The sequence below is a fragment of the Globicephala melas genome, chromosome 13, assembly GCF_963455315.2.
Source record: "Globicephala melas chromosome 13, mGloMel1.2, whole genome shotgun sequence".
Lineage (NCBI taxonomy): Eukaryota > Metazoa > Chordata > Mammalia > Artiodactyla > Delphinidae > Globicephala > Globicephala melas.
Window position 1 is genome coordinate 72,703,289 of NC_083326.1, and position 25,801 is coordinate 72,729,089.

Genomic DNA, 25,801 nt, shown 5'->3' on the forward strand with positions numbered 1-25,801 from the left:
AACTCAGAGAGGTGAAGCGATTTGTCCAAGGTCACTCAGCTGATAAATAACAGAGCCAGGACTCCAACACTCGATACATTGCCATACGCCCTTCATCACACACCAAAAATATCCATGCAGTTTTATTTAACACTTACGAAGACAGCTTACTACGTTGCAGACACTTCTAATTGCTTTACAAATAGTGACTTTTTTCCTTTTTTTTTTTTTTTTTTTGGCCATGCCACACAGCTTGTAGCATCTTAGTTCCCAGACCAGGATTGAACCAGGGTCCTCGGCAGTGAGAGCTTAGAGTCCTAAACACTGGACCACCAGGAAATTCCCTACAAATAGTAACATTTAATATAAGCCTCACAACCTGTGAGATGGGTGTTAGCAAGACCCCCATGGTACAGAAAAGGAAACGGAGGCTTTTTTATGGAGAAGTGAGCTTCAGTTCCTTGTCTGTAATAGAGATGTATTAAGACGGATTTGAACTATTGCTCATGAGGCTTAACTGAATGCAGCAACAAGTGAGTAAAGAGTCAGCCGTTGTCAAACTTTGGGGCTTGCTCAGGTTTCCGTGCACCATCATGTTAACCTGGGTCACATCCGGGGCTTCCCACGGTGGGAGTGTCCTGGCAGGATGTGTGCTGGAAGGCGGGCTCACCCTGTCTGCTGGCACCGGAGTGGGCATGGCTGGGGGGAGATATGGAGTCAGATGTGAACTCCCAGTGCCCCCAGTCCTGGCAGGATCACCCTAGAAGAATCCTCTTGAACCCCTGGGGGGTTCAGTTTCTTCATCTGATAAATGGTGCTCCTGATGCCCACATGTCAGGGCGCTTGTGAAATGATGCATTTGAAGCACTTGTGCAGGGCCTGGTATACAGCTGGTGCTCAATGTGTTCCTTCCTCCCTGCCCCTGGCAGAACTCAGTCCCACTTTGACAAGGATGAAATGAGAAGGCATACATGCACTGCTGGCTTTGTCTCTGGGGTCAAAAACCCAAAGGGCTCCTGGGGCCAGGCAGGTACCAGGACTGAAGGAGGCTCTCCTGGGAATATTCTGACCTTCCACAAAGAAACTGCCTTCCCGGTCTCACTGTATTATGTTGAAAACACGAAGAAAAGCTCTTGTTTTAAAAGGAATACACAGAATTTTACAATTTTGTTGGCAGAATTTTATATCCAAAGGGAAAAATCCTCAAAAGCAGTTCGAGTTTAGAAAGATCAGTGGCATTCTTACTATCAGCAAACTTAGAAAATATAATAAAATCAGAGACAGCAAAAAACTTAGTTCAGGCATCCAACCTTTGGCCACATCAGAGGCAGCCTTCCGAACTGGATATCCAACTGACTGTGCACAAGACCCTTAAAGGCGTTCCATAATTTTCAGGGTCAAATTCAAATCCCTCAGTGGCACGATGTCTCATATACACACAGCCTGCTCTGGGTCAAGCCACCAGGACATTGCCGATGATTTGCAGTGTCCCCTCCTTCTCCTCCTCTACCGGGATCTTCCCAACCCCAACCCTTCCATCGAGGTTTAGCGTCATCCCAGGATGTGCCCCCCCCCACACCTGTAGCCCCAGGCTCCCTCTGGGCACTGACCACTCTATATCATCACTGGTGATTTACTGGTCCATCTTGCCCACTAGACTATCAGTTCTGTAGGAGCAGGAATGAAGTAAAACATTTCCTTCTACATTTGACCCTAGGAACAGAAAAAGCATCAGCCCACGATCAACTCCAATAACCAATGGTCACAGGGTTGGGGAGGCAACAGGGATTGGTGGGGACTGAGGCAAAGTGGAAATTTTATCCACCCACTCCCCGCATCCAGCCAAGGGGGCAGTCATCTCTCAGCTCCTGACAGGCAGTCTGATTTTTCAAAAGAAGCTAGAAATCAAGATTTTTCTGTGACATGTTCCCAGTTTCTCAATGTGGCAACCAGTTCTATTTTTTTAAACCAGAAATAGGACCTGGAGGCCAGAAAACAGGTCCTTGGCTTATCCCCAGTTGTAACCTCTGATCCAGAAAGAACAGAAAAAAAAAAAAAAAATCAAGAACCAAAAGAGCACACCAATGTGATTCCAAAATAGAGATTTATTTATTAAGGATTATTTAGTTTCCACATAAAAATCACCAATTGTTCCTCACTGGGTTTTTAACACATATCAGTTCTTCGGGGATTGCTCTGTTCGCCCCAACACTTTCAAAGATACAGCTCTTTTTAGCGCCAGGAAGGACAGTTAAGGCAGCAAGGCGTGTTCTTGGGTTTATCCTCTCCCCCTTGAAAGAATACACATGGTAGGTAGTTTCTTAGGTTGGAAAAGCCGTCCCTGAAGAAGATAATTATGGAGAAGAATGCAAATACAGTCATCTATGGTCAATTATTTGTGCCTGATAGCTTTAAAATAACCCTCCCCTTGGTCATCAAAGGCTTGCTGGTTGGTTTCAGCTATAAAAACACTGTCTAGCAAAAGACAGTAAGAAAGAGCAGGCTCTAATGACAGTGCTGTGAGGTTGGGCTGTGCAAACCACTGAGAACACACACCAGTCTGCTTTAAAAAAAATCCCACAACAGGGGCCCTGTATAATTTCAGATCAAACCCCCTCGTGGTCCTTAAAATACCCCAAACATCATTCAGCCAGATCCTCAGAAGGACACATGCCTATTTTTAAAGTGAGGAGTCTGACACCAGTTCCTCCAGAGCCACGCTCCGCATGGGGTGGTGGTGGGAAACCAAAAAAACCCTAGGACTTGATTTATTAGAAACATTAATCAATTTTTATCACACTGAAATGAAGGCATAAAGTCAGTCTGTGCTGTCATGAAATTCAGAAGTGAGATCGTTATTTATTGCTCCAGGAGGATAGACCCCAAAAGTGACTTTTAAAAGAGCAGGGCCGGTCCCCTGCAGACCCTGGTCCGTCTCTGGGCTGCTCTGGGGGGCGCCTCAGGCTGGGGGTGGCCGGCCGGCTGGATTCACAGTGATTCGGGTTTGCCTGTTCCTGCGGGGGGCTGTGGTCAGGGGCATGTGGCCCGGGGTGCCCGCTGAGGGTCTGGCCTACACCTTGTAGTTGAGCTCAGCGTTCATCTTGGTGTACATCTCGTAGATGACGTCGATGGTGGCCGTGTAGTTGACCAGGAAGAGGCGGATCTTCTCCAGGCATTCCTCTTCCGTCACGTTCTGGCCCTTGGAGAGTGCTTTGAGGAGGTCGGACTTATAGGGGGCCGCGTACAGTGCTGCCTTGAGACGGGTGAGAGGGGGGTGCTCAGTGTTAGCGGAGGGGGAGACCCTGAGCCACCGGGCCAGGCCCGTCGGGGTTCTGGGAGGGGACTCCCCAGAGGTCCGTGCTGGGCAGGGGTCTGTGCTATTCGTGGTGCTGGGCGGGAAAGGCCAAGGGGGATGTGTGTCCCCTTCTACTCCGGTGAGAGACAGCAGGAAGTTTTGGGGACAGACAGACCTGGGTTCAAATTCCAGCTTGTGCCGCTGACTAGCGGTGAGCCTTGAGCAAGTTACTTAGCCTCTCTGAGCCTCAGTTTCCTTATCTGTAAAATGGGGATAATAATGACACCCACCCAATCGGGCTGCCTTTGTGAGGATTAAGGAGGTCATGCCAAGTGCTCAGCACAGCCCCAGGCACATAGCAGGTGCTCGGCGTGGACGAGCCTCTTCCCCTGGGGCTCCCTGCCCTGGAGAAAGTGAACCGCTTCCTTCTGAGACCCCACCTTTCTGAGCCGGGGAGAGGATGGCTGATCTGTGCTGTTCCTCTTTTGTCCTTCAGGGGGTGATACTTCCCTAAATTTCAGGGCTTCCCTGACAACTTGAAAAGTCCAGAGAACCGGACATACACAGAATTTCAGAGCCAGAAGGAAAAGGATGCAACCGGATAAAAAGCTTAGGCTACAAGCCTTTTGAGAAGGTGAGGAAATTACAAATAATAACGTTATCATTAGGAATCAAAATAGAAATAGCTTCAATTTGCTGAGTGTAAACCACACGCCAAGAACTTTATACAGAGTAACACGCTGACTCTTCACAATGAGGCTGTGAGGCAGGGCCTATTTTATACCCATCTGCAAGATGAGGATACTGAGGCTCAGGAGGTAGAATCCCAGCTGCCCGTTTTTCTTACTGTGTGACCTCTAGCAAAATCCTAAACGTCTCTGGGCGTCAGTTTCCTCATCTGTGAAATGGAGGCAAGGACAGTACCTCTCGGTGCATTTGTGAGGATCACCCTCCGCCGGCAGCCCGCCAGGCCAGGCATCCGGCACACATGGTTATTACTGAGGGGGTGGTCGTGAGGCCTTCAAGGGGGAGGGGGTCTGCCGGGGATGGCGGGGGACAGGGCTCTTGCGGTGCCCACCCAGGATGAGCACTGTCCCCAGCCCTGCCAGGGCAGATGGCCCAGATGTGGCCCTATTTCCTGCCTGGATCCAGCAGATTCCCGACCCAGCCTACCCTCGACCTGTGCCACGTGGGACAGAGACCAGCCCTCAGATGCCGGTTCTCACGGGAGTGAGGAAGAGCGGGTGGTGGGGGCTTCAGGAGGGAGGGCAGCCACGACAGTGTGCAGGGCACCCTGAGGGCTCTCCACACGTCCCCAGTGGACCTCTCCCAAAGCCGGGCTGGTGCTGAAGGCCAGTGGTCATCATCACCCCAACACAAGTCACCAAGAGCCTCGTGGGCCAATGTTCTTTCAGCAGACGCCCCCGTGGGCACAGGGGCCCTTCCTCCCCTCCCCACCCCACCCCAGTGCGAGGGTCCCAGCTGAATCCAAGGGGCCAGTGAGGCCAGCCCACCATCAACCCGACAGCCTCAGTCTCTGCCCTGCTTCCTCCCATGGCCTCCCAATCAGGCCCCTCATCAGAATCACCACGGAGCATCTAGGAAAATGCCCACCACTTGGCAGGGGTCCCTCGGAGCACCAGCCTCACCCCAGATGGACAGGGGAGCCCTTCTTGAGCCGGGGTGGGAGGGGGGCGGGGCCCGCAGCCACAGGGCGCGGGGCAGAGGGCGGGCCCCGCGAGCCGGTGGTCCTTCCGGGCCTGCGGCGCGGCTCACCTGGAAGATCTTCTGCACGATCCAGCCGTGGTACTTCTTGAGGGCCATCTCGTAGGCCTTGGTGGCGTTGACGCGGACGAGGCTGGGGTGGTTCTCATCGCGCTCGCCGTCGCAGATGCTCTGGAGGAACACCTGGATGAAGCGCAGGCCTCTGCAGCCGGAAGGGAGACTGCGCTTCAGGGCCCTGTACGCCCCCGTCGGCATCACCCGCCACCGCCGCACGCGGAGACCCGGATGCGCTCTGTATTAACCTCCTACAGTGAGCCGGGGGCACGGACACCCCAAAGGGAGTGACGATTCCTCCGCTGTCATGTGTCTACAACAGCTTCCGTGTAACGTGACTCCCCGGCTCACATCACATGTCCCAAGCACCTCATCTATACCAGGCCTGGGGCCAGTCCCTGTTGGGCTGTAAGGTCTATGAGGGCAGGGTCTGGGCCTGTCTTGCCTATTTCCATGGCCACATGGCCATCAGTGCTTGAGGAATGAAGCCAGTCAGTGCAGGGTTGAAGCTACAGCTCTGGTCCTCAAAGGGCTCAGGGACCATAGACCAGGGACATGCTGAGAACACAGGCGAGTTTGACCCTGTGGGTTCCCCGCCTCCATCGCTGCCTGAGCCATGGTCCGCATCCTCCAATGGCCACTTGAGCCCTTCCTCTGGGGTAGGATGATGCTTCAAGAGCCAGAAGAAGGGTGTGGGTCACGGCAGGGTGACCAAGTTGAAAATCAGATCAGTACTAGCCCTTTAATCCACCTCATTTCATCTGCTCCCCTCAGCCCTGTGAGACTAAGTTCAGCATGACCTGCCCACTTCACAGAAGGGAACACAGAGGTACCCCAAAAGCTCAATCAAAGGCCGGGATGTGAACCCAGCCTGTCTCACTCCCCAGCTGGGTTCCTCTGCTCCCTCCCTGCAGGGCGGTAGGATTCAGGTTGGGGGGTTCTTAGGGGCAAGTGTTCTGGGCCCGAGGACTAAAGGAATAAAAGTTAAGCTTTATCACCTATGAGGTGAAGGGAAATACTCCATGCTTGGATCACAACCCTCAACCATTGGGGATCAGCCTGGGGTGTGGAAGCGAGCTTGGGGTCCAGTCCCAGCCCTGCCCTGGCTGACCACCTCTCCTGAGCCCCTGCCTCTCCCAGCCCAAATGATCCCCCTCTAACCAGCAGCTGGGACGATTCCTTCTCAAGCCCCATCTTACCCTGTTGCCAATGGACTTCATGCCCCTCAGTGGCTCCCTAGCACCCCTGAGGAGGCTGGAACTCATCCTTGTCCAATCCCATCTCATCTTTCCCTGCTCCTGCCTTGCATCCCGGGCCCTGGCTAGACCAGATCTTCCTGGAGGGGCAGATATGCTGTGCCTCTCCTGCCCTCCCAAGGCCTCTGCAAGGCCTCTTCCTCTTAGAACCCTCCTGTTCCCTGCTTGGCGATTCTCCTCCAGGAAGCCCTCCCTGATTTCTCTCTGCTCCAGGGTCTGATAACCAGCTGTCAGGATCTGCCCACCAGCCTGACCCCTTGCCCAGGCTGTGATACCCTAAGAGGGACCACGCCTCTCCAAGCAACATCCCATGCACCCGGCACCATGCACAGCACACAGCAGGTGCTTATTATGTGCTCGATTTGTTGACATCCACCGGCACGTGCTCTCCCAGTCACCTGGCTCTGCCCACGTCTGATCTGGACACAAACCATCTAACTGATCTGAACGTCACTCTCTGGCTTGCTCTTCCTGAAAAACCTATGGAAGCTGCCAATGGATAGACCCAGGGGCGTTCCTTATTCCAGGTCTGTGAGTCTCTTGTTGACAGATAAGAGTAGGTAGCTCAGTGGGGGCGAGTCATAAAATAGGCCATAAGGTTGTTAATTATAGCCCACTTACCCCCTGATGCCCACACAGGCCACACCCTCCAGGGAGCAGATTCTTCCTGTTCTGTTTCACCAAAGAAGTGCGTGGGGGTGGGGGTGGGGTAGCTTCAGGGAGTGGAGAGAGAGACAGGGGAAGAGCGCCTTTCCTGGCTCCTGACTCCAGGCCCCAGAGAAAGGGCAACATTGGGAACATCCGTGGGGCAGAGAATGGGTCCCTGGCTTCACAGTTGTTGCCAGGGACGGTGGAGTTTGCACAGCTAAAGGAGAATTCTGGAGCTGGTAGAGAGCAGGGTGATCTCAGCAAGCAAGCTGCCTGGCCTCTCTGAGCCTCAATGGCTTCATCTGTAAGATGGAACAATTGTATGCGGCTCCAAATACGTGCTATGAGGACAATATGTATCACGGTTACAAGCACTGTCAACTCTGGGGTAAGACTGTCTGAGTTCATACCCCATATCGGGGTACCCTGCCCCCAGGCCACAGGACGAATTTGTGCAAATTAGAGTTCTTTGTCCTCAAGATGCTGTATTTCTGTCAAGAAGCTGTCATAATATACAAATCTACCATGTGTGTGATGTGACCGGCCCTAGATGGAACATCTTTCTGCAGTGTACAACCTGCACAGCTGTGCTCAGCCACTCACTCCCAGCACTGCCACTGTGCCCTGGGCATGTGATTTGGCCTCCAGAAGCCCCAGCGGCCTCCTCTGGGAGATGGGGATAACCACACCTAACTCACAGCACATGAAATGTGATTGTGTGTCTAAACAGCTTAGCACAACGGCCAGAGTACCCGCCGGCTTGCTATGCCTCTGGTGGGGCTGGAACAAGCAAGGAAGCGTCACCATCAGGCTGGCCTTGGCCCCCAGGGTGCTTTTTCTCTGTCACTAACTAGCTTTGCACAAGAAGAGCACCTATGTGAAAGACAGGAAGTGCCCGTCCTGCCCCCCTGGGGCAGTGGCGGGGTTGGCTGTCCCTCCTCTGAAGAGCAGGACTCCGGGCCCACCAGCCACACACACCCAGCCACCTGAGCCCATCACCTCTTCAGCCACATCAGCGCCAGCGTGGCCCCCACTTTGGGCCACTCTGCTCCATACATTTCCTTCTCCACCTCCAGGATGTTCTGCAGGGTCCGGAACTTGGCCGGGTCGGTGTCATACACAGCTTTGATTTTCTGAAACAGAGCACACAGGGTTTCCCCCTTAGGAAGGCTGCCCCCATAGACGGCTGCCCGCGTGCTGCGTGGAGGGGCACCCCGCCAGAGCCTCGCTCTCCTGCCCCCCAGTGCCAGGACCTGCAGCGGGGCTTGTCATAACAATAACCATGACTGTTCGCATTTGCAGGACTTGCGAAGTACTTTATGGGCACAGCCTCATTTGATCCTCACGGCAACCCTGATGCTGCTGTCATAATTCCAATTTGCAGATGTGGAAACTGAGGCTCAGAGAGGGGAAATGACGTGCACAAGGTCACATAGCTGGTGCAGGTGCGAGCGGGTTCCAGCACTGGCCAGGCCCCAGAGTCCACATTCTCCAACCACTACTGACAGCGCCTCAAACCCCAAGCATCTGAAGTTTCGCTTTTGTGGACAAATGGAAATAGGTTCTTAGGATTCTGAGATGTCCAGGAAGAAGGCTCCTGAGTTGGAGGCAGGCAGTTTGGATGTGAATTCCACCTCTGCCACTTCCGTGCTATGAGCCCCTCAACAGCTCTGAGCCTCAGCTTCCTCATCTATAAAATGGGGATAATGACACACAACCAGCCTCAGAGTGGATCCTCATGGGGGGAGGGTCAGTGGCTACGGGATGCCATCCGGAACTCTCAGAATTGGGGAAGGGAAGGGCAGGGTCAGTGCACCTGTGGACCTTGGAGTTTATTTTTTGTTTGGTAGAGTGAATACAAGAACCAGCAGGTTCCTTCTCAGGTCAACCCTCCAGACTGTGGTCCTAGTTTGGCTATGACTGGATGGCATGACCGCAAAGAGGACCAAGAACCTGGAGCTCCAAGTCAGAGAAGCTGGGGCCCAGGCCCATTTCCACATCTCCTTCCTATTCCTCAGCCTGGGGAACTTGCGGCAGGGAGCAGGGCACTGGTGACCAGATGGGATTATAGAGTCCTGATCTGGGTACCGGGGCTGTAGGGCCAAGTACGTACTGTGATGTTGCCACTTATGTCCACCTTGATGGGAGTAAACACTGGGGAGCCGAGGCAATCTGGGGACAACACAAGAAGAGAGATTTAGATTCCCAATGAGGGTGATATTCAGGACCTCCATGGGCCATGGGGACAGGAGGGGAGGTCACCTGGTGTGTTTAAGGAAAGGCAGAGCTGTTTGTTAAGTACTAAAATGGTTCATGGGCAATCTGGAGTGCTGGGCTCTGAGTGAGACCAGTTTCTTACTGCAGGACTTGTCAGAGCCTTTAAAATACACCTGGACTAGGACTTCCCTGGTGATCCAGTGGTTAAGACTCCGCACTCCCAATGCAGGGGGCCTGGGTTTGATCCCTGGTCGGGGAACTAGATCCCGCATGCTGCAACTAAGAACCCACATGCCGCAACTAAAAGAGGCCGCATGCCACAACTAAGACCTGGCGCAGCCAAATAAATAAATAAATACTAAAAAAAAAAATACAACTGGACTATCTAGGGGGCAAACCGTTTTGTCCACAGCACCCTCTCTCCCTAAGACAAAATGTTCTATATTTGCACCATCTAACATGGGCCACATGTAGCCTTTGAGCACTTGAAATGTGGTGAGTGTGATCGAGGGACTGAATTTGTAATTTGATTTAACTTCCATTCATTTAAATTTAAATAGCCACACGTGGCCAGTGGCTACCTAATTGGACAGCACACTGCAGAGTATCTTGCAAAACTAACACTCTAAGAAACCATCTTGGCTGACATGGCGGAGGCCACGAATGAACCAGCTGGCCAGGAGGCAGCTCGAGGAATCTTACGAGCTGGAAGAAGAGCTCGTTCACCAGCTTCTTTTTTTTTTTTTTAATTTTTATTGGAGTATAGCTGCTTTACAATGTTGTGTTAGTTTCTACTGTACAGCAAAGTGAATCAGCTATATGTATACACATATCCCCTCTTTTTCGGATTTCCTTCCCATTTAGGTCAGCCCAGAGCATTGAGTAGAGTTCCCTGTGCTATACACTAGGTTCTCATTAGTTATCTATTTTGTATATAGTAGTGTATATATGTCAATTCCAATCTCCCAATTCATCCTACCTGACTCATTCACCAGCTTCTAAGGAGGAAGTGAGCTGGTGACCCAGAGGCCCCACCGCTCTGAGACTCTGCATAAGAGCCCAGGAGAACCCACCAGGAGTGGGACTCTGGTCACTTAGCAGAGCTCGATGAACTGGGGCTCCATACCCGCTCTGCACACCCTGGCAGTGTGGGCTTGGTCATGTCCCTTCTGCTCTCTGAGCCTCAGCTTTCCCATCTAGCAAATGGGCCAACAGAACCGATCAGAGCTGCTGTGAGGATGATGTGAAACAACCCACTTCCAAGACACAAATTTTGTTCACCTCTGGAATCGGAATGTTCTTAACTGGAGGCGTTTTTCCTGTCTTGGTGGTTCATAAAACAACAGAGCATTTTAAAATAGGTGGCACCTTTAAGTTGATCAAATGTGGACCTAGAAACTGGCAGTGCCTGGAACTCAGGGCTCCATGGGAAATGTGAGCTGCCTGTGGACTGTCCCTCCTCCTTTCCCTCCTCTGTGATCCCCCAGCAGGCTGTCACAGGGACCAGAGACAGCCCACAGGTCAGAGCCCCCTGCTAAGGGCTGGGCACGGAGGAAACACATGGGGAAGGGCCAGTCCTCTCCTGAGCAGACTCAACAAGGACTTCACCTCAGAGCCTAAAGACAGCTGTGCTTCCCCAACGCCTCTCACCATCCTCGATACAGAGCCCAGGGGGCAAAGATGCCCAAGCAGGACGCAAGTGGGTACGAAACCCACGGCGGGGAAACACCAGCGCCAGCTTCCCCTTGTCCGCTGGCCAGGCTGGGGCCTCGGTGTGCGTGCCAACTGACCGCATGGGGCGGAGGACTGGGGGAGGGACACCTGTGGGCTGAATTCCACCCAAGGTGACCCAGCACACCTGGCCGGCCATCTGGAACATTCTAATCGCAGCTGTTACAAAAAAGGTGCATTGGGGAAACAGCATTGGACGTTATAAATGAAATACCCCAAAACCCAATGGAAAGAAGGTCGGGTAGATATCCAGACACCCTGGGTTTGAATCCAGTTAAGCAAGTCTCCTGTGCCTCAGTTTCCTCACATGTCAAATGGGGCAGCAGTGGTACTTATTTCATAGGGTTGACGTGGGGATTAAAATGCATGCACTGAACGCATTTAGCAGAGTGGCCAGCACAGGAACCCTCAGTACACGAACTGGGACCATCTTTACGACTTTGTAGCATGACCAGGGCCAGGCTCCACGGTCCAGCAAATGTCACCCAGGCTCGGAAGGCACCAGGTCCGTCAGGACCTCTGCTGAGTGGGAACACTGGTGCCCCTGCCACCTCTACTCTCCTACCTCACGACTGAGGCCCTCATGGGGCCTGGGCCCGGGGCCTTGCCCCACTGCAGGCTCCCGGGCACAGAATCCTCAGGCCAAGAGGTGAGCCCACTGCTCTCAGCTACCGGCCTCTCTCTCACGCCCGTGGGAGCACATCTCCATCCACGGGGTTACGCTGGACCTCCCCCGGGGTGGCCACAGGAGCTGCTCTGAGGTGCTGGGTGGGGGGATGCAGGCTGCCTGTCCCACCTGATCTTGGGCGCTCTGGACTCCCAGGTGGACCTGCCAAGGGCATTAATGAGGTAATGATTCCACCCACCCTTTCATCTTCCCTGATGTATCGCTGACCTCATCCTGCAAGGCCAACCTGGGAGTCTGTGCAATTTGCTAGCCCTGTAACGTGTTCTCTCCTGGGACATTTACCACCGACTCCCCCAAAGGACAACGCATTCCAGACTTAAAATAAGAATGCAGGGGGCTTCCCTGGTGGCGCAGTAGTTGAGAGTCCGCCTGCCGATGCAGGGGACGCGGGTTCGTGCCCCGGTCCGGGAGGATCCCACATGCCACGGAGCAGCTGGGCCCGTGAGCCATGGCCGCTGGGCCTGCGCGTTCGGAGCCCGTGCTCCGCAGCGGGAGAGACCACAGCAGTGAGAGGCCCGCGTACCGCAAAAAAAAAAAAAAAAAAAAAAAAAGAATGCAGGGAATTCCTGGCGGTCCAGTGGTTAGGACTCAGCGCTTTCACTGCTCAGGGTAAGGGTTCAATCCCTGGTCAGGGAACAAAGATCCCACATGCCGAGCGGCATGGCCAAAAAATAAATAAATAAAAAGAAACCTCCTTTAAAAAAATAATAATAATGCAAGACAGCCAGGACTCTCCACCACTGGAGACTCTTCCCCTCTTGACTAGGCAACCAAGGGTCACCAATTCCGAGCCTCACAGGAGCCGGGCAGGTGCCATGGATGGGCAGCATAGGGACTGGCGAAACCCTTCCAAAGGGGGACTTCTCTGGTGGCACAGTGGTTAAGAATCCACCTGCCAATGCAGGGGACACGGGTTTGATCCCTGGCCTGGGAAGATCCCAGATGCCGCAGAGCAGCTAAGTCCGTGCACCACAACTACTGAGGCTGCACTCTAGAGCCCTCGAGTCACAACTACTGAGCCCACACGCCACAACTACTAAAGCCAGCGTGCCTGGAGCCTGTGCTGCGCAACAAGAGAAGCCACCACAATGAGAAGCCCGCGCACCGCAACGAAGAGTAGCCCCTGCTCGCCGCAGCTAGAGAAAGCCAGCGCACAGCAACGAAGACCTAGCTCAGCCAAAAAAAAAAAAAAAACCCTTCCAAAGGGATGGCCAATGGCTTCACCTCCACATCTTCAAAATGTATTCCAAAGACATGAGGTGGATTGATGGATGGATGGAGAGGTGGATAGAGAGGTATGGTCAGGTATTAATGGTAGAATCTACGTGACAGATTCATGAATATTCACTGTAAAATTCTTTCAATTTTGCTGTACATTTTCTTTTTTTTATGGGTATACTATTTTATTAACATTTAAATTTCACCAAGAGTTCACTAGCCATTTGTTCAGATTTTTAAAGACAAAATGGGCAAACAGCTTTAAGGCTGCGATGTATTTAACACTGCACCATATATTCACCAACTAGTCAATCGAAGGGGTATGACTATACCCTTAGGAGCACCAAGTATAGGAACAAGCCCTGGAATTGGAAGACAAACTTGCCCCGCCATTCAGGACTGAACAGAGGTCTTTGGTTGCTGACAGAATCTCCCCTTGACTTCAGACTTGAGACAAACCGAGGGAGTCTGTCAGTATACACAAACCACTGCCTTCAGTAACAGGATGGACTGGCCAGAACCAGTTCAGATTGTGGACGCCAGTCTGAAGTGAGCAGGGTTGGCTGGAGGCTGGAAATGTCGCAGCTGAAAGCCAGCATCGGCAGATGACAGCAGCCATCTTCTAAAAATCGCTGATTCGTACACAAGTTCCTAAGATGCTTTTCCCAAACAGGGTTGCTGTATGTATTAAATTTTTCATATATAAAGTTGGAAAAGAATGTCAGACTTGGGACTTCCCTGGTGGTCCAGCAGTTAAGATTCTGTGCTTCTACTGCAGGGGCACGGGTTCAATCCCTGGTGGGGGAACTAAAATCCCACATGCTGTGCGGCACAGCCAAAAAAAAAAAAAGAACAAGAATGTCAGACACTTTTTTCTGCTCATAAAAGTCATACTTCTTCCTTCCACTTTTTCTCCAAGTCCACTGCACTGCTACCGTGATTGTGGTTCCACGTGTAACTCTGTTTTCCACCCATCCCTGCCATGGACTTGAGCTCAGAGAGGGCAGAGACCAGGGGGCCTCAGTCCGCCTCTGTGCCCCCAGCACCTGGCATGGAGCTGGACCCCAGCATGAATGAGGGGGCAGATCATAGGAAACTGAATCTAGAGGCACATTTCCTGCCAGGTTCTTTTTCTAGCCACTTTCTTATAGTGAAGATTGACCCAGTGCACCGGGTCTAAGGACCCACGTGACTAACACGGCAGAGGCTATGAGAAGGGGCTTTGGCCTCAGTTTCCCCGCCTGGAAAGGGACCACCCCTGGAGAGTTGCTGTGATGGGGCAGGCGACATATGTGCCACGTGAGGGCCCTGAGCCTGGCCGTGATTTGATTCCCGCCACCGGCTGATGTTCGAGTAAAGCCATCCCACGTTGGAGATGCGGAAACAGAACTTGGTGACAGATCATCATCAACCATGCGTGGGTGGCTTCCTAGCTTTTCCCAGCGACAGGTCACTGGGTGTGCATTTTAGACATGCACAGAATGTTATTCAGCTTCCCTGGCTCTAGAAACGGCTCTTGTGTGGTTCTGAGTGCCCGCCCCACCCTGCGATGGTGGGGAGAAAGGCTTTTTGTTTCGCCTTCTCCCGAGAGTGTGTCACTCGGGTCATGAGACTGCCATGGTTGGCAGGAGCCGGGCCCCAAGGCAGCTGTTCTTGTGCGTCGTGGCTACCGTGCAGGCACAGAGCTTCTGCTCTACTGTAGGGTAGGATGTGGGGTCTGCATGGACTTCTGGAGCCAATTGTAGAGCAGAAGCAAGAGAGGGGAGAGTCGAGGGCTACGAGATGGACCCCAGCAGAGGGAGGTGGTGAGGCCGACCGACCCCAGAATCCACTTCCCCGCTGCATGGGGCCGGGGCGAGGGGGTAATTGCTGGTAGGAAAGGCATCACTGTGTACACGTAGATGGGCACAGAGGAGTCGGGCTGGCAGCATCTGGGGGTGGGCCGCCTGTGATCAGGGGAGGAGCACGGTTGTGCTCCAGAGCCCCGGTCCTGGGTTCGGCTCTCAGCTCTGGTGTCTGGACAAGTGCCTGAACCACGCTGGGCTCAGGCCCCTCCCTTTCCAGAGCCCTGAAGTGCTGGGCAAACAGGAGGCGCTCCAGGTAAGCTGAAGCCAGCTTCAACACGCCTCACGGAAGGCTCTGGGTTTATGTTTGCTTTGGCGCAGCCCGAGGCCACCAGGCCCAGAAGAGCCAAGTGACTGGCCCAGGGTCACATAGCGAGAGTCAGGCACGCAGACACAATTAGCCAAGGCTGGTGCCACGACTTCCTCTAGCCTTTCTTTCTAGGACATTTCTATCTGTGTGTGTGAACTCAACAAAAGCGAAAGGACTCTAACGGGAAAACCCTGAAATGATTTTAACCCCCAAGCACACCGTGGCCTAAGCCTTGAAACGCAAACTGGCCGCTGCTCTGGATACGACACGACACAACATCCTTCTGGAGGGTTATCCAGCTTTACCTTTCCTACAGAATGCAGCCCTGCCTCAAAATTATTACCTTTCTTGTTTTACCTGTTTTGCAGTGAACTGAAACTTGTTTTTCATTGTTGTCAGCCAACAGGGTCTTTAGAATGACACCCAGAACCTGCCAGAAGGGAAGGGCAGGGGGTGGGGGGGCTGGGGGGTGCTCAGATGCTTTTCTCATTCATCAAAGGAAGTTGTCTCAAAAACAAAAGAAAAATCAGGTACAATTTCACCATCTCACTGCATGGAACCAACTCTAATAAGCACGTATTCCAAACACAGTCAAGCCTTGGTTACCTGGAACGTGTTGGCAAATGGCCCCTTCTGTTTAGAAGACTTTTCTAAGCATGCTACTCAACCCAAAAGGCATAAGGAAAAGACCAGTAAGTCTGATTACAAAACCCAGAAACCTTCTATATGGGATGGGGTCGGGGTGGGGGGAAATCCCATCACCAAACTAAGCCAAAGAGCAAACTGATTGGGGGAGGGGATGACCTGTGTAACAAATATCATAGACCAAAGACTATCATCCCTAATATGTAAAGAGCTCGAACAAATCAATAAGAAAAAAACAACAACCACCTTACAGAAAAATGGACAATTAAAAGAAGAAAGGAAAAGACATTTAATCTCAATAATAAAAAGAAAATAAAGCAGTGAAATATTTTCCATCTACCAAATTTTATGAATGTACCAACTTTCACATTCAGCCATTCTGGATGGAACTTCTCAAAATGTAACTCAAACGTCCCTGCCTTTGTACAGCAAGCCATTTGCAGTTCTCTAAACAGGGCCATCATCAAAAACAGGAATTATGATAAAGGTGTGGCCCACTGACGTCACAGGCTCCCTCAACTCTTCTCTAAATGGCCCTACATGGTATGTTTTCAGGGACTTAGGACAGTTTTGTGTAGTTTTTTTAAACTCCTCTTGTTTTCTCTGCAGTGCTTTGATTCTGCTAGATACTTGGAAAACAAATAGCTAACTTTGTCACCATTGCCTGCAAAATAAGAGGAAACAGGCACCAAGCAAGCATTCTGTGCATGACCTCTGTGACAGTTCTGCCCGGGTCTCTGTCATAGCTCAGATGGTTGAGATTGCCCAGACAGCAGAATTCCTCGTAAGCCAGCAGTCACCATATGCCACACAGAATCACATTCACTTCCTCTTTTTCTGGCCTCAACGTAGTTGGAAAGCACCTGCCATAATGCTCTGAGCAAGCCCCCAGCACATATCTGGAAATTTCCATCCAAGCTGCCCCTCAACACCTGCCTCTTCAGACAACCATATCTTCCAACAGGTGATGTTCCCAACATTAGGCAAGAAGGTGAGAGAACCGCCCCCGCCCTGGCCCGCCCTCTCATTTCATCTCAGGAATAATTTTCCTTCAAGAACAAAAAGCATTCCATTTTTAAGACGCACAGCTTCACTTTCAGCCTGTGTGATTCAGTGTGGGAACACCAGACCCAACCCATATATACTTATTTGAAAAAGGATGAAGAGTGTACCTGTGTCATGACTCTAGGAGCCTGGTTTGGGGAGGTTCTATTTCAAATTCAATTTTTTTTTTTTCAATAGCTGGATAATAAGGTTTCGTTGTTAAACACATGGGGCAGATTAACTTTACAGATCCTGGGTTACAAGGATCATAATGGGAGGCACTCAAATTACAGCTGATGGAGATGAATCATTTATTAATCCACGGGTGTGTGTGTGTGTGTGTGTGTGTGTGTGTGTGTGTGTGTGTGTGTAGATGGCTCAGTCTGCAATAAGGCCTATTTTGAAGCATAAGAGCCCTGAGAATGCCCACCTTCCTAAAACTAGTTCCCATTCTAAATTCTACTATCCTAATATCTAAGAGAAAAGAATGTTTACAAAATGATGCTTTTAAAAATTACCCCCATGACATGCCAACTCTCTTTATCCAAAATTGACCCCTTTGTCAAAAACCAGCCTTCAATCGGGAATGCAGATGGGAAAATGATTTCTCTTGCTTGCTGTGTGGCCTGGGAGAATTTAGTTAAACTCTCTGAGCCTCAGTTTCCGCATTTGTAAAATGAGGCTAATACCAGGCCTCACCTCATAGTTTCTGGCTAAATTTTTTTTAAAGTATTCTTTGTGATTATGATTATAATAACTATTATTCTACATTATATCATCATTCTTTACAGAAGAAATCCAGAAAAGAGTGATTCCAATGATTAAGAAATCAAAAGAGAAAGAGAGGAAGGGAGGGAGGAGAGAGAGGTAGGGAAGGAAGGTGTTATCAGTTGATTGATATGGGTAAAATTAACAGGAGCCCTTCAGTTATAAAATAAGGACCATGTATTCCTGACCATTAATGTCTGAGATCAGAAGGGAGTGGAGAAAGGAACTCGGGGGGACAGCAGTGCAGAAAAGGAATCATTTCTGAGCCAGGGGAAGTGTGAGCTGACTGCGGAACTGCAGGGACAGAAAGCAGAGGTTTTACAGGACTCTGGAGAGGGCTGATCCGTTGTAATGACTTTTTTTTTTTAATTTATTTATTTATTCATTTATTTAATTTTTGGTTGCATTGGCTCTTTGCTGCTGCACCTGGGCTTTCTCTAGTTGCAGCGAGTGGGGGCTACTCTTTGTTGCGGGGCGCAGGCTCCTCATTGTGGTGGCTTCTCTTGTTGCAGAGCACAGGCTCTAGGCACACGGGCTTCAGTAGTTGTGGCTCACGGGCTCTAGAGCGCAGGCTCAGTAGTTGTGGTGCATGTGGGAATACTTCCCGGACCAGGGCTCGAACCCATCTCCCCTGCATTAGGCAGGCGGATTCTTAACCACTGCGCCACCAGGGAAGCCCCCATTGTAATGACTTTTAAAAGCTCAGATACAGTTAACACTGTAACAATTTAAAAAAAAAAAAAAAAAAAAAACCCTGTTACAAGTAACTCTGTAAGAATGTAACACAAGGAGTTAACATCCATCCAGGCCATTTTAAAACTGAAACAATGCAACCTACATTTCCATTCTAATAAGCTCATTGAAATAAGCACACTGCCAGATGGGAACTTACTTCCTATCATTTCCCCTCCCCGACAAACAGCTCAAAAAGGCCCTTTCTGCTCTGGAAGACTTGTGGCAGGGCTGGCCCCCTACAAAGCCCTTACTAGCAGTGTGACCTGGTTAAATCCCTTCACCACTCTGAACCTTGGTCTCCTCTTCTGTAAAATGACACCAATTCCTCCTAACTCATAAGGTCATGATAAGGACTGGAAATGAGATATCAGCTAGTTCGATGCTTGGCACATGGGAGTCACTCAAAACAGGGGTTATGCTGGCTATGATGGGGTCATGCCTTATATTTTCCTTTACAAAGCCCTTTGTCACGCATTCTTTCCATTCCCTTTCAAGTCCCATGTTGGCTGGGCACCTACGCTCCGCCAGGCACATTGCTGGGGCCTGGGAGGCGATTCACAATGGGGCACTGTTCCTCCAAGAAGCCCTATGCGACAGACACCCCACAGATGAGGAATGAAACGGGGGCTGGATGAGCCAGCAGGTGACACAGTGGACGTTCGGGTCTTTTCCCTCTTTCTTCTCCATCCTCTTCCCTCCAGGAGCAGAGGCCAGACCTCAGTCCCTGACCTCAGGGCCGGACTTTTCTGAACCCAGAGGATCAAGAGGATCTCATCCTTATCACTGGGGGAACAGAGCAGGTGGGCACCATTTGTCCATGCTCTGCACTGGCCTTTGGATGTTATAAGTGAGAATTGCTTCAGTAGCCAGGCAGCTCAGCTGGCCCCAAGCCCTGGCAGCTGGTCACCAAGAGCCAGAGGCAGCTTGTTTTTGCAAGAACCTTGTTTCCCAAGGGCTGTGTGGCAAGAAGTGCAGAGTCTAAAGGTCTGAGGATGTCTGTCCCACCTGTGCAAAAAGATGGAGTGATTCTGGGCATTGGGTGCCAACATCATCTGGGGGAGGCCGCCTCCTTTGGCCCTCCTGGGAGGCCCAGCTTCCGCCTTGTACAGTTGGGGCTGCAGGCTCAGAGAGGGGAACCACTAGGGCATGGACACACAGCTGGGGCACCATGGAAGCAGCACTCAAGCTCAGGCTGGCTGTTTCATGCCAATATCCATCTATCTAGAGACTTCGATTCATGGACTTCAGTGGACAATAGACCCAGGTTCAAAGCAACTTCTTCCCTCTAAGCCTCCAAAGCAGCCAGCTCATGGGCTGTTACACAGACGGATGGGATAAGACAACAGGGCCAGCGGCAGCCCTCTATACAGGTGTTACTTGGCTCTAACTTGGGCCAGGTGAGCTCATGAGCATGTCCCACCAGCACGCAGTAGGTGTTCCTCGAGGCTAATGAATCCTCACTCACTACTTGCAAACACACTTCCAATGGATGAGAGGAGTCCGCAGGCCGGTTCAAACTTGCAAAACCCATTGCTGAAAGTGACTTATCCACCGCCCTCCGCAAAGTACATTGTTTCTTCCTCCTAGAAGCGGTCTACTTCCGGTTCCTACAGCATCCAGCTCTCAACAGACACTCAACCAAAATGATAACTAACCTGCTATTGGACGAGGGTTAATACAGTTTCTTGTTTCTCTTTCTTGGGATATTCTATACAAAACCAAAAATAAACATATATTTGTATCAACTTAAAAAACAAAAACCAAAAAAATTGTGGTCCCAAGTCCTGAAAGGTGCTTGTTGCAATGGTAGCAACAACTTCCTAGAGGCCAAGCGGGTGTGGGTGGGGCTGGTCCCCAGGCAGTTAATTCAATGTCCCAATTAAAGGAAAAACTGAGCTGTCTGGGGCCTCCCCACTGGATGACTTCCATGCCCCAGCTATCAAATCTGCGTTCAATTAGGCAAGAGATAGGGTCCCAGCATGGCAAGATGATTATGAGGCACGCAGCTCCAAGGAAACCTCCATAGCTGGTCTGGGGTTCCCAGTGTCTTGGATAAGCCACAGTGGAGCCAGCAGAGCTCCTGGACTTCGGTGGCCAAACAGGCTGGCTCCACTGACCAGACAAGAAGCCAGGAAAGCAGGCAGGCACAACAGCAAAAGCACTGCATAAGCAGTCCAGAGGCCTGAGTTCTAGTCTGGCCCTGTGGTCAATTGCTGGCTGTGTGACCTTGGGCAAGTCACCTAACCTTTCTGGCCTTGGTTTCTTTGGCTGTAAAACAAGATAATTCTGTGCCTCTGGGCCTGCCATTCCCCCACCCCACCCCCATCCCCGCCAAATAGAGCTAGCATTGAACCAAAGTGACGCAAAACCACTCTTTCTGGGGCTACTCTAGGACTGTTTCGTGAGTATCAGATATCTGTAAGGCTCGATTCTATGCACATCCATTTAATTAAGCTAAGAAGCCTGAAGGAAGTAAAATCACCCCTGGAATCTGGATCTCAAGAACCAAGAGGTAGAAATCATTACTTTCAGCTCCTGCATCTCTGGTTGCTCCCTAAACAGTGAGAGCAAACAGGTGTCACCTCATGCATCAATTCTAATGGACCTCGGAGTGGCCGAGGCTGTGTTTAGACTTAAAGGGGAGAAAAACAGTATCATGATTGATTATTAACGTCTGCCATGGGTACAGGATATGAGTTATGTATCTTAATTTGATTCTATATTTTAACTTAGAAAGAGAGAAGAAAGCAAAACACTTTTAGAAGAACCCAGAAAAATGGGAATGGAACCAAAAGCATTCACTCGACAGACATCACTAGCTCACCAAGTGCACTGAAATAACTCCAAGTGTCAGAATGGGGTAGATTCCATGGGAGTCAGGAAAGATTTTCCAGATGAGGTGACCCCTAAGCTGATTCCTTAAGGATAAGTGGAACCCAACCAGGTGAAAGGAAGGTGGTGGGCCAGAGAGGAGTGGTACCCGAGGCAGAGAAATTGACGCGGGTAAAGTGCCAGAGGCAGATGATGGCGTGGTACCCTCTGTGGGGCTGCAAGCCATTCAGAAAGGCTACAGCACAGATATCAAGGCGGGGTAACAGGGAGCCACTGAGGCTTCTAGGCAGGGAGTGACAAGACTAAATGACTAAGCCTCTCCCTCACCCTCCCTCCACCCCCCCATCCTCCAATTGCAAATGCTCTAGAACAGCTGCATAACTGACCATAAAAGATTAGAGAGCAGGGCCTCACAGAAGTCAGCTGCAAACTGATCAGTCAGAGGTGAGATCCAATTACTGGGTCAAGGTAAAGAAAGAAGATGGACAAAGGGCTGACCTCTAAGTGGACACAGCAAAACCTATACAGCTCGGGAGACTCAGGCTGGAGATATGGAAGAGTTAGCCCAGGATACAGATGTTCTGAGCTACATCTGACCTGCAGCCCAACCAATTAGCATTCATCAAGCCCAACCAATTCTGTCCCAAACCACCACCGATGATGGTTTAAGAAAGGGGGTTGTGCTAACAGGTTAAAAGCCTTCACACCCTTCGACCCAGCAATTTCCCTTCTAAACGTTAGAAATAACCAAAGACGTATGCAAAGAAATATATACAAGAATGTTCACTGTAGCACAGTTTACAAGAGCAAAAAAACAAAAAGGAAGCAATGTAAATGTCCAACAGCAGGGGATTGGTTAAATAAATTATGGCCACATTCAAACAACAAAGTTCTAGGCAGCTATGAAAAATGCTGATTGATGGGTAAAGGTGGTTATGCTATATTGTTGGGTGTAAAAAAGCAGCTTATACATTTCCCCTTAAATATAGATGAAGATATAAATGGGTCTGAAATGAAAATACTCTGAAATGTCAGCATTGATTCTCTCAAATAACAATAACAACAACAACAAACTCTGCCTCAAAAGGTTGTGAGAGGATTAAGTGAATTCATCTACATAGAATGCTTAGCACACAGTAAATGCTCAATAAATGGCAGCGAGATTTTTAATTTATCATTTCTTCTGGTTCCATTTTCCTTTGAGAAACAGATCTTCCTTGCAGAATTAAAACTTTTAAAAAACACAGCTTTCAAAAAAAAAAACCCAAAACCCAAAAGAATCACAGCTTTCAGCCCTCTGCCCTATTTATATCAAGAGCGGTAGCTCTCAACCAAGGGTAACTCGGTCTCCCTGCAGATATTTTTGGCTGTTACAACTTGGAGAGATGGGGTGCTACTGGCATCTGGTAGAGAGAGGCCAGAGATGCCACTAAACGTCTTACAAAGCACAGGACAGACCCCCACCCCAAAGAATGGCCCAGCCCCAAATGTCAGCAGTGTCACGGTGGAGAAACCCTGATTTGGAGGAAACTGGCACCGAATGCCTTTCAGACTTCTTGTGTCCATAATCCCAGGCCTGCTCCATTCCAGAAACACACCACCCAGATCATCCAGGGGACCAGACGTTCCCAAGACCTAGACGAAGCCCGTGTGTCAGAGCTGACGGCGGATCTCCACCGACCCCTGAGTGCCAGAGAAAAGCCACTGGTGGGAGCATCCTCCTGAAGCTTAGACCCTCAGGAGGAACTCTCCCCCAAGAAGAGCCTGAGGCTTCAAAATGGATCATCACATTTTTTTAAATAGTGCTAAGAATTATCCTCTGTGGGCCAATCCACTGAGGCCTCTGTATAAATGGTGGTTCTGTCAACAGATGTGACGGCCCACAGCACCCGGCTCGCAGCAAAGACAAGGGTCTTTTGAGATCAGGGAAAGGAGGAGGGGGTGCTCTCCAGCAGGGGCACCAGATCACCGCCAGCTCCAGCCGCCACCACCCCCCTTTCCTCTAAAACCGGCACGATAATCGCATCAAATGAGGGAGCCCCCAGATGCAGAACTGATGGGCAACCTTGCTGAAGGTGAGGGAGGAAAGGGCCACAGAGCTTAACTCGGGGTTTCTCCACCTTGAGATCCAGCTAGCATTTGGGGTTGGATCAGTTCTTTGTGGTGAGGGCTGTGTGTGCACTGGAGGATGTTTTCAGCATCCCTGGCTTCTACCCACTAGGTGCCAGTAGCATCTCCCCGTGCCCCTCACCACCCCGCCCCCCTCCCAGGTTGTGACAACCAAAAATGTCTCTAGATATTGCCAGATGTCCCCTGAGGAGGCGAAACCGCCCTCAGTTGAGAACGACTAGCTTAAACAGATTCTGAATCCTTGTTCAGGGCAAATGCTCATAGAACCAAGGAGGGGGGAAAAACCTGTCACAAAAATCAACAACTCCTCAGTGCTCAAACCAGATAGCTCCCAAGCTCCTGCCTGGAGAGTCAGTGTTATCTCAACACTGAGATACAGAAAATACGAATGTTTTATACATTTAACAAGTTCTGACTGAGCACCTACTGTGTGCCAGGCACTGTTCTGGGTACCAGGGATGTAACAGTGGACGTAAAAGAGCCAGTCTGAGAATCGTACAAACCAACCAATGGCACTCACTCAAATACTACTCATTACTCAATTATCCACTCTATGAAGGAACCAAAACTGAATCCAGGAACTTGTATAACAACCACACATCTCCCCTTGCCAACAGCTAAGACCTGTTTGGCACTTAAGGCCTCAGAACTTTACACACACCACCTCATTTACTCTTTGCCGCTAGCCTAGGAGATCAGCATGCCCATTTCACAGATGGGGATGCTGAGGCTCAAGAGGTGGAGGAGGAGAGCTGGCACACGACTCCACGTAGTCACAACCACCCCAGAGCCCACGGCACTTCAGGGACTACTGCCCACCATGAGCCCTGGTCATCCACTAGGGGGGAAAGGGAGTGACTGTCCCAGGTGCCACTTCCCTTCAGTTCAAGTCAGTGTCAAGGTTCTGTCAGTTTGCCGGTTTCAGCTAGACTCTGCCCTCCGGACTGGTCTCTTCCTGCAAGGCCACCAAATGAAACAGCAGGGCGGGGCGCTGGGCAAGCCCACATAGAAGAGGAAAAAGCAGAGCTCAGGTTTCAGCCTTTACTCAGGACCAGCAAAGCAAAGGGCAGGGGCCGATGGTACTGTCTTCAGTTTCCCATTTTCCATCCAGGGTGTGGGCTGGGCTGAGGGATGGGAGAAAGGAAGGTCTGCAACCAGCTCAGTGCTCCTATGACCTCCCAGGGCATGACATATGGAGGAGGGGTCTTTCCCTTTTGGACCCCATCCCAAGCACTCCATGTCTGATGTCGCCCCACATAGCAGCCCCCCTGTCCTGAACCCTGTTCTAAATGGAGGGAAAGCTTTAGGTGGTTCTCCCTAGGAACGGGCCCCAGAGTTTTGCGACTCCCTCCAAAAGGCCCCTCCTCACCCTGCCAGGCTTCCTGCCCTTGGAGTGGGGGTGGTGGGTGGTGTCTCTGATCTGAAATTAGGGAATTCTAAGGAAAGAAGTGTTCACAAGGTCCCATGAGGGAGAGGCTGGGAGAATTTACAGAAAAGAGGGGGTTTATGAAATGGGGGGGATTCATTTTAAGGGGAGGGAGTTGAGAGCCACTCTGAAAGGGAAGAGGGGGATGATAGGGTGAGAGATGTTTTCGGGGAGATGGGGGATTGGAGGATTGGGGATTTGGAAGAGTAGGGGTGTCTGTGGGGAGAGGACGACTGGGGTGCACCAGGAGGCGGAGAACTGCCAGCATCTGAAGGACATGTTGGCATGTGAGGTGTCTGGGGAGACAAAAGGGTTGGGAGAGTCTGAGGGAGATGGAGGATATGGGGATGGCTGGGAAGAGATGAAGGATGTGACATGTTCGGGGGAAAGAGGATTTGGGAGCGGGCAGGGATAGGGAAAATTTGGGGTGCTTGGAGAAAAAGGGCATCTTGGGTGCGTGGGGAATTAGGATTTGCGGTGTCTAGTTGAGGGATGGTTGGGGGATGCTCAGGAGAAGAAGGATGCGGGTGCGCTCTGGGTCAGGGCTGCGGGCCAGCTCCCCTCTTCACCCCGGCTCACCGAAGAAGGGCGGCAGGTGGGACACCGCCTCCAAGAAGGGCCCCGTCTCGATCTGCTTGTCCGCGGGCAGCGGCTTCAGCAGGTGCTCCGCCAGCAGCGCCATTTCGGGGTCGAGGCCCTTGGGGATGCCCCAGCCGGCGCCGCGGGCGTCCACACCGCCCCCCGGGCCGCCGCCGTCAGCTCCGGGGCCGTCACTGCCGCCCGCAGCAGGATCAAGGGACGCCAGCGTCGCCACTTCCGCCCGCTCCGCGCCCGCGTAGACGAGCAGTCAGCGCCGCCCGCCGGCCGAGCGCCTAAGCTGCCGGACGCCCCGCCCCGCCCGTCCGCCCGTCCGCCCGCGCCCAATCCTCGCCCACGGCCGCGGACCTCCGCGTCACCATTGGCCGAGGGGCGGGGCTAGCCCGCCCGGCGCGAAAGCGCTCCGACTCGTGGATCCAGGTACGCCCAGGTGAGCCGCTCCCAGGTGACCCGTCCTCAGGTGTGTTACCTGCCGCCCCCGGCGTGGCACCCCCCCAACCAGGCGGGCTGGCTTGGGCCGAGTCCTCGCCTGATGGACCAGGTCACAACTCACAACCCATCCACCAGCCCAGGTTACAGCCCAATCCAGCCAGCGTCCCTTAGGACATCTGTTTCCCCGCAAACAGAGCCTGTCTTCCAACAGCCCCCAGTGACGTTTT

At 51.5% G+C, this 25,801-nt stretch overlaps 1 protein-coding gene across 1 annotated transcript; it reads right to left on the reverse strand.

Annotated features, from left to right (window-relative positions):
- Positions 1-2,070: 2,070 nt before the first annotated feature.
- GLTP (glycolipid transfer protein) lies at positions 2,071-25,364 on the reverse strand. Its single transcript, XM_030860604.3, has 5 exons — positions 25,125-25,364; positions 9,071-9,129; positions 7,957-8,090; positions 5,051-5,201; positions 2,071-3,232 (listed from the first exon to the last, which is right to left on the reverse strand). Exons 1-5 carry the CDS (start codon positions 25,225-25,227, stop codon positions 3,050-3,052), a joined length of 630 nt encoding a protein of 209 aa, XP_030716464.1. The 5' UTR covers positions 25,228-25,364; the 3' UTR covers positions 2,071-3,049.
- Positions 25,365-25,801: the final 437 nt, after the last annotated feature.

Coding starts and splice junctions, on each gene's coding strand:
- GLTP (XM_030860604.3), bottom strand. CDS start 25,227: ATGGCGCTGCTGGCGGAGCACCTGCTGAAGCCGCTGCCCGCGGACAAG. Junction 9,130..25,124: donor CCACCTGCCGCCCTTCTTCG/GTGAGCCGGGGT, acceptor TGTTGTCCCCAG/ATTGCCTCGGCTCCCCAGTG. Junction 8,091..9,070: donor ACATAAGTGGCAACATCACA/GTACGTACTTGG, acceptor GCTCTGTTTCAG/AAAATCAAAGCTGTGTATGA.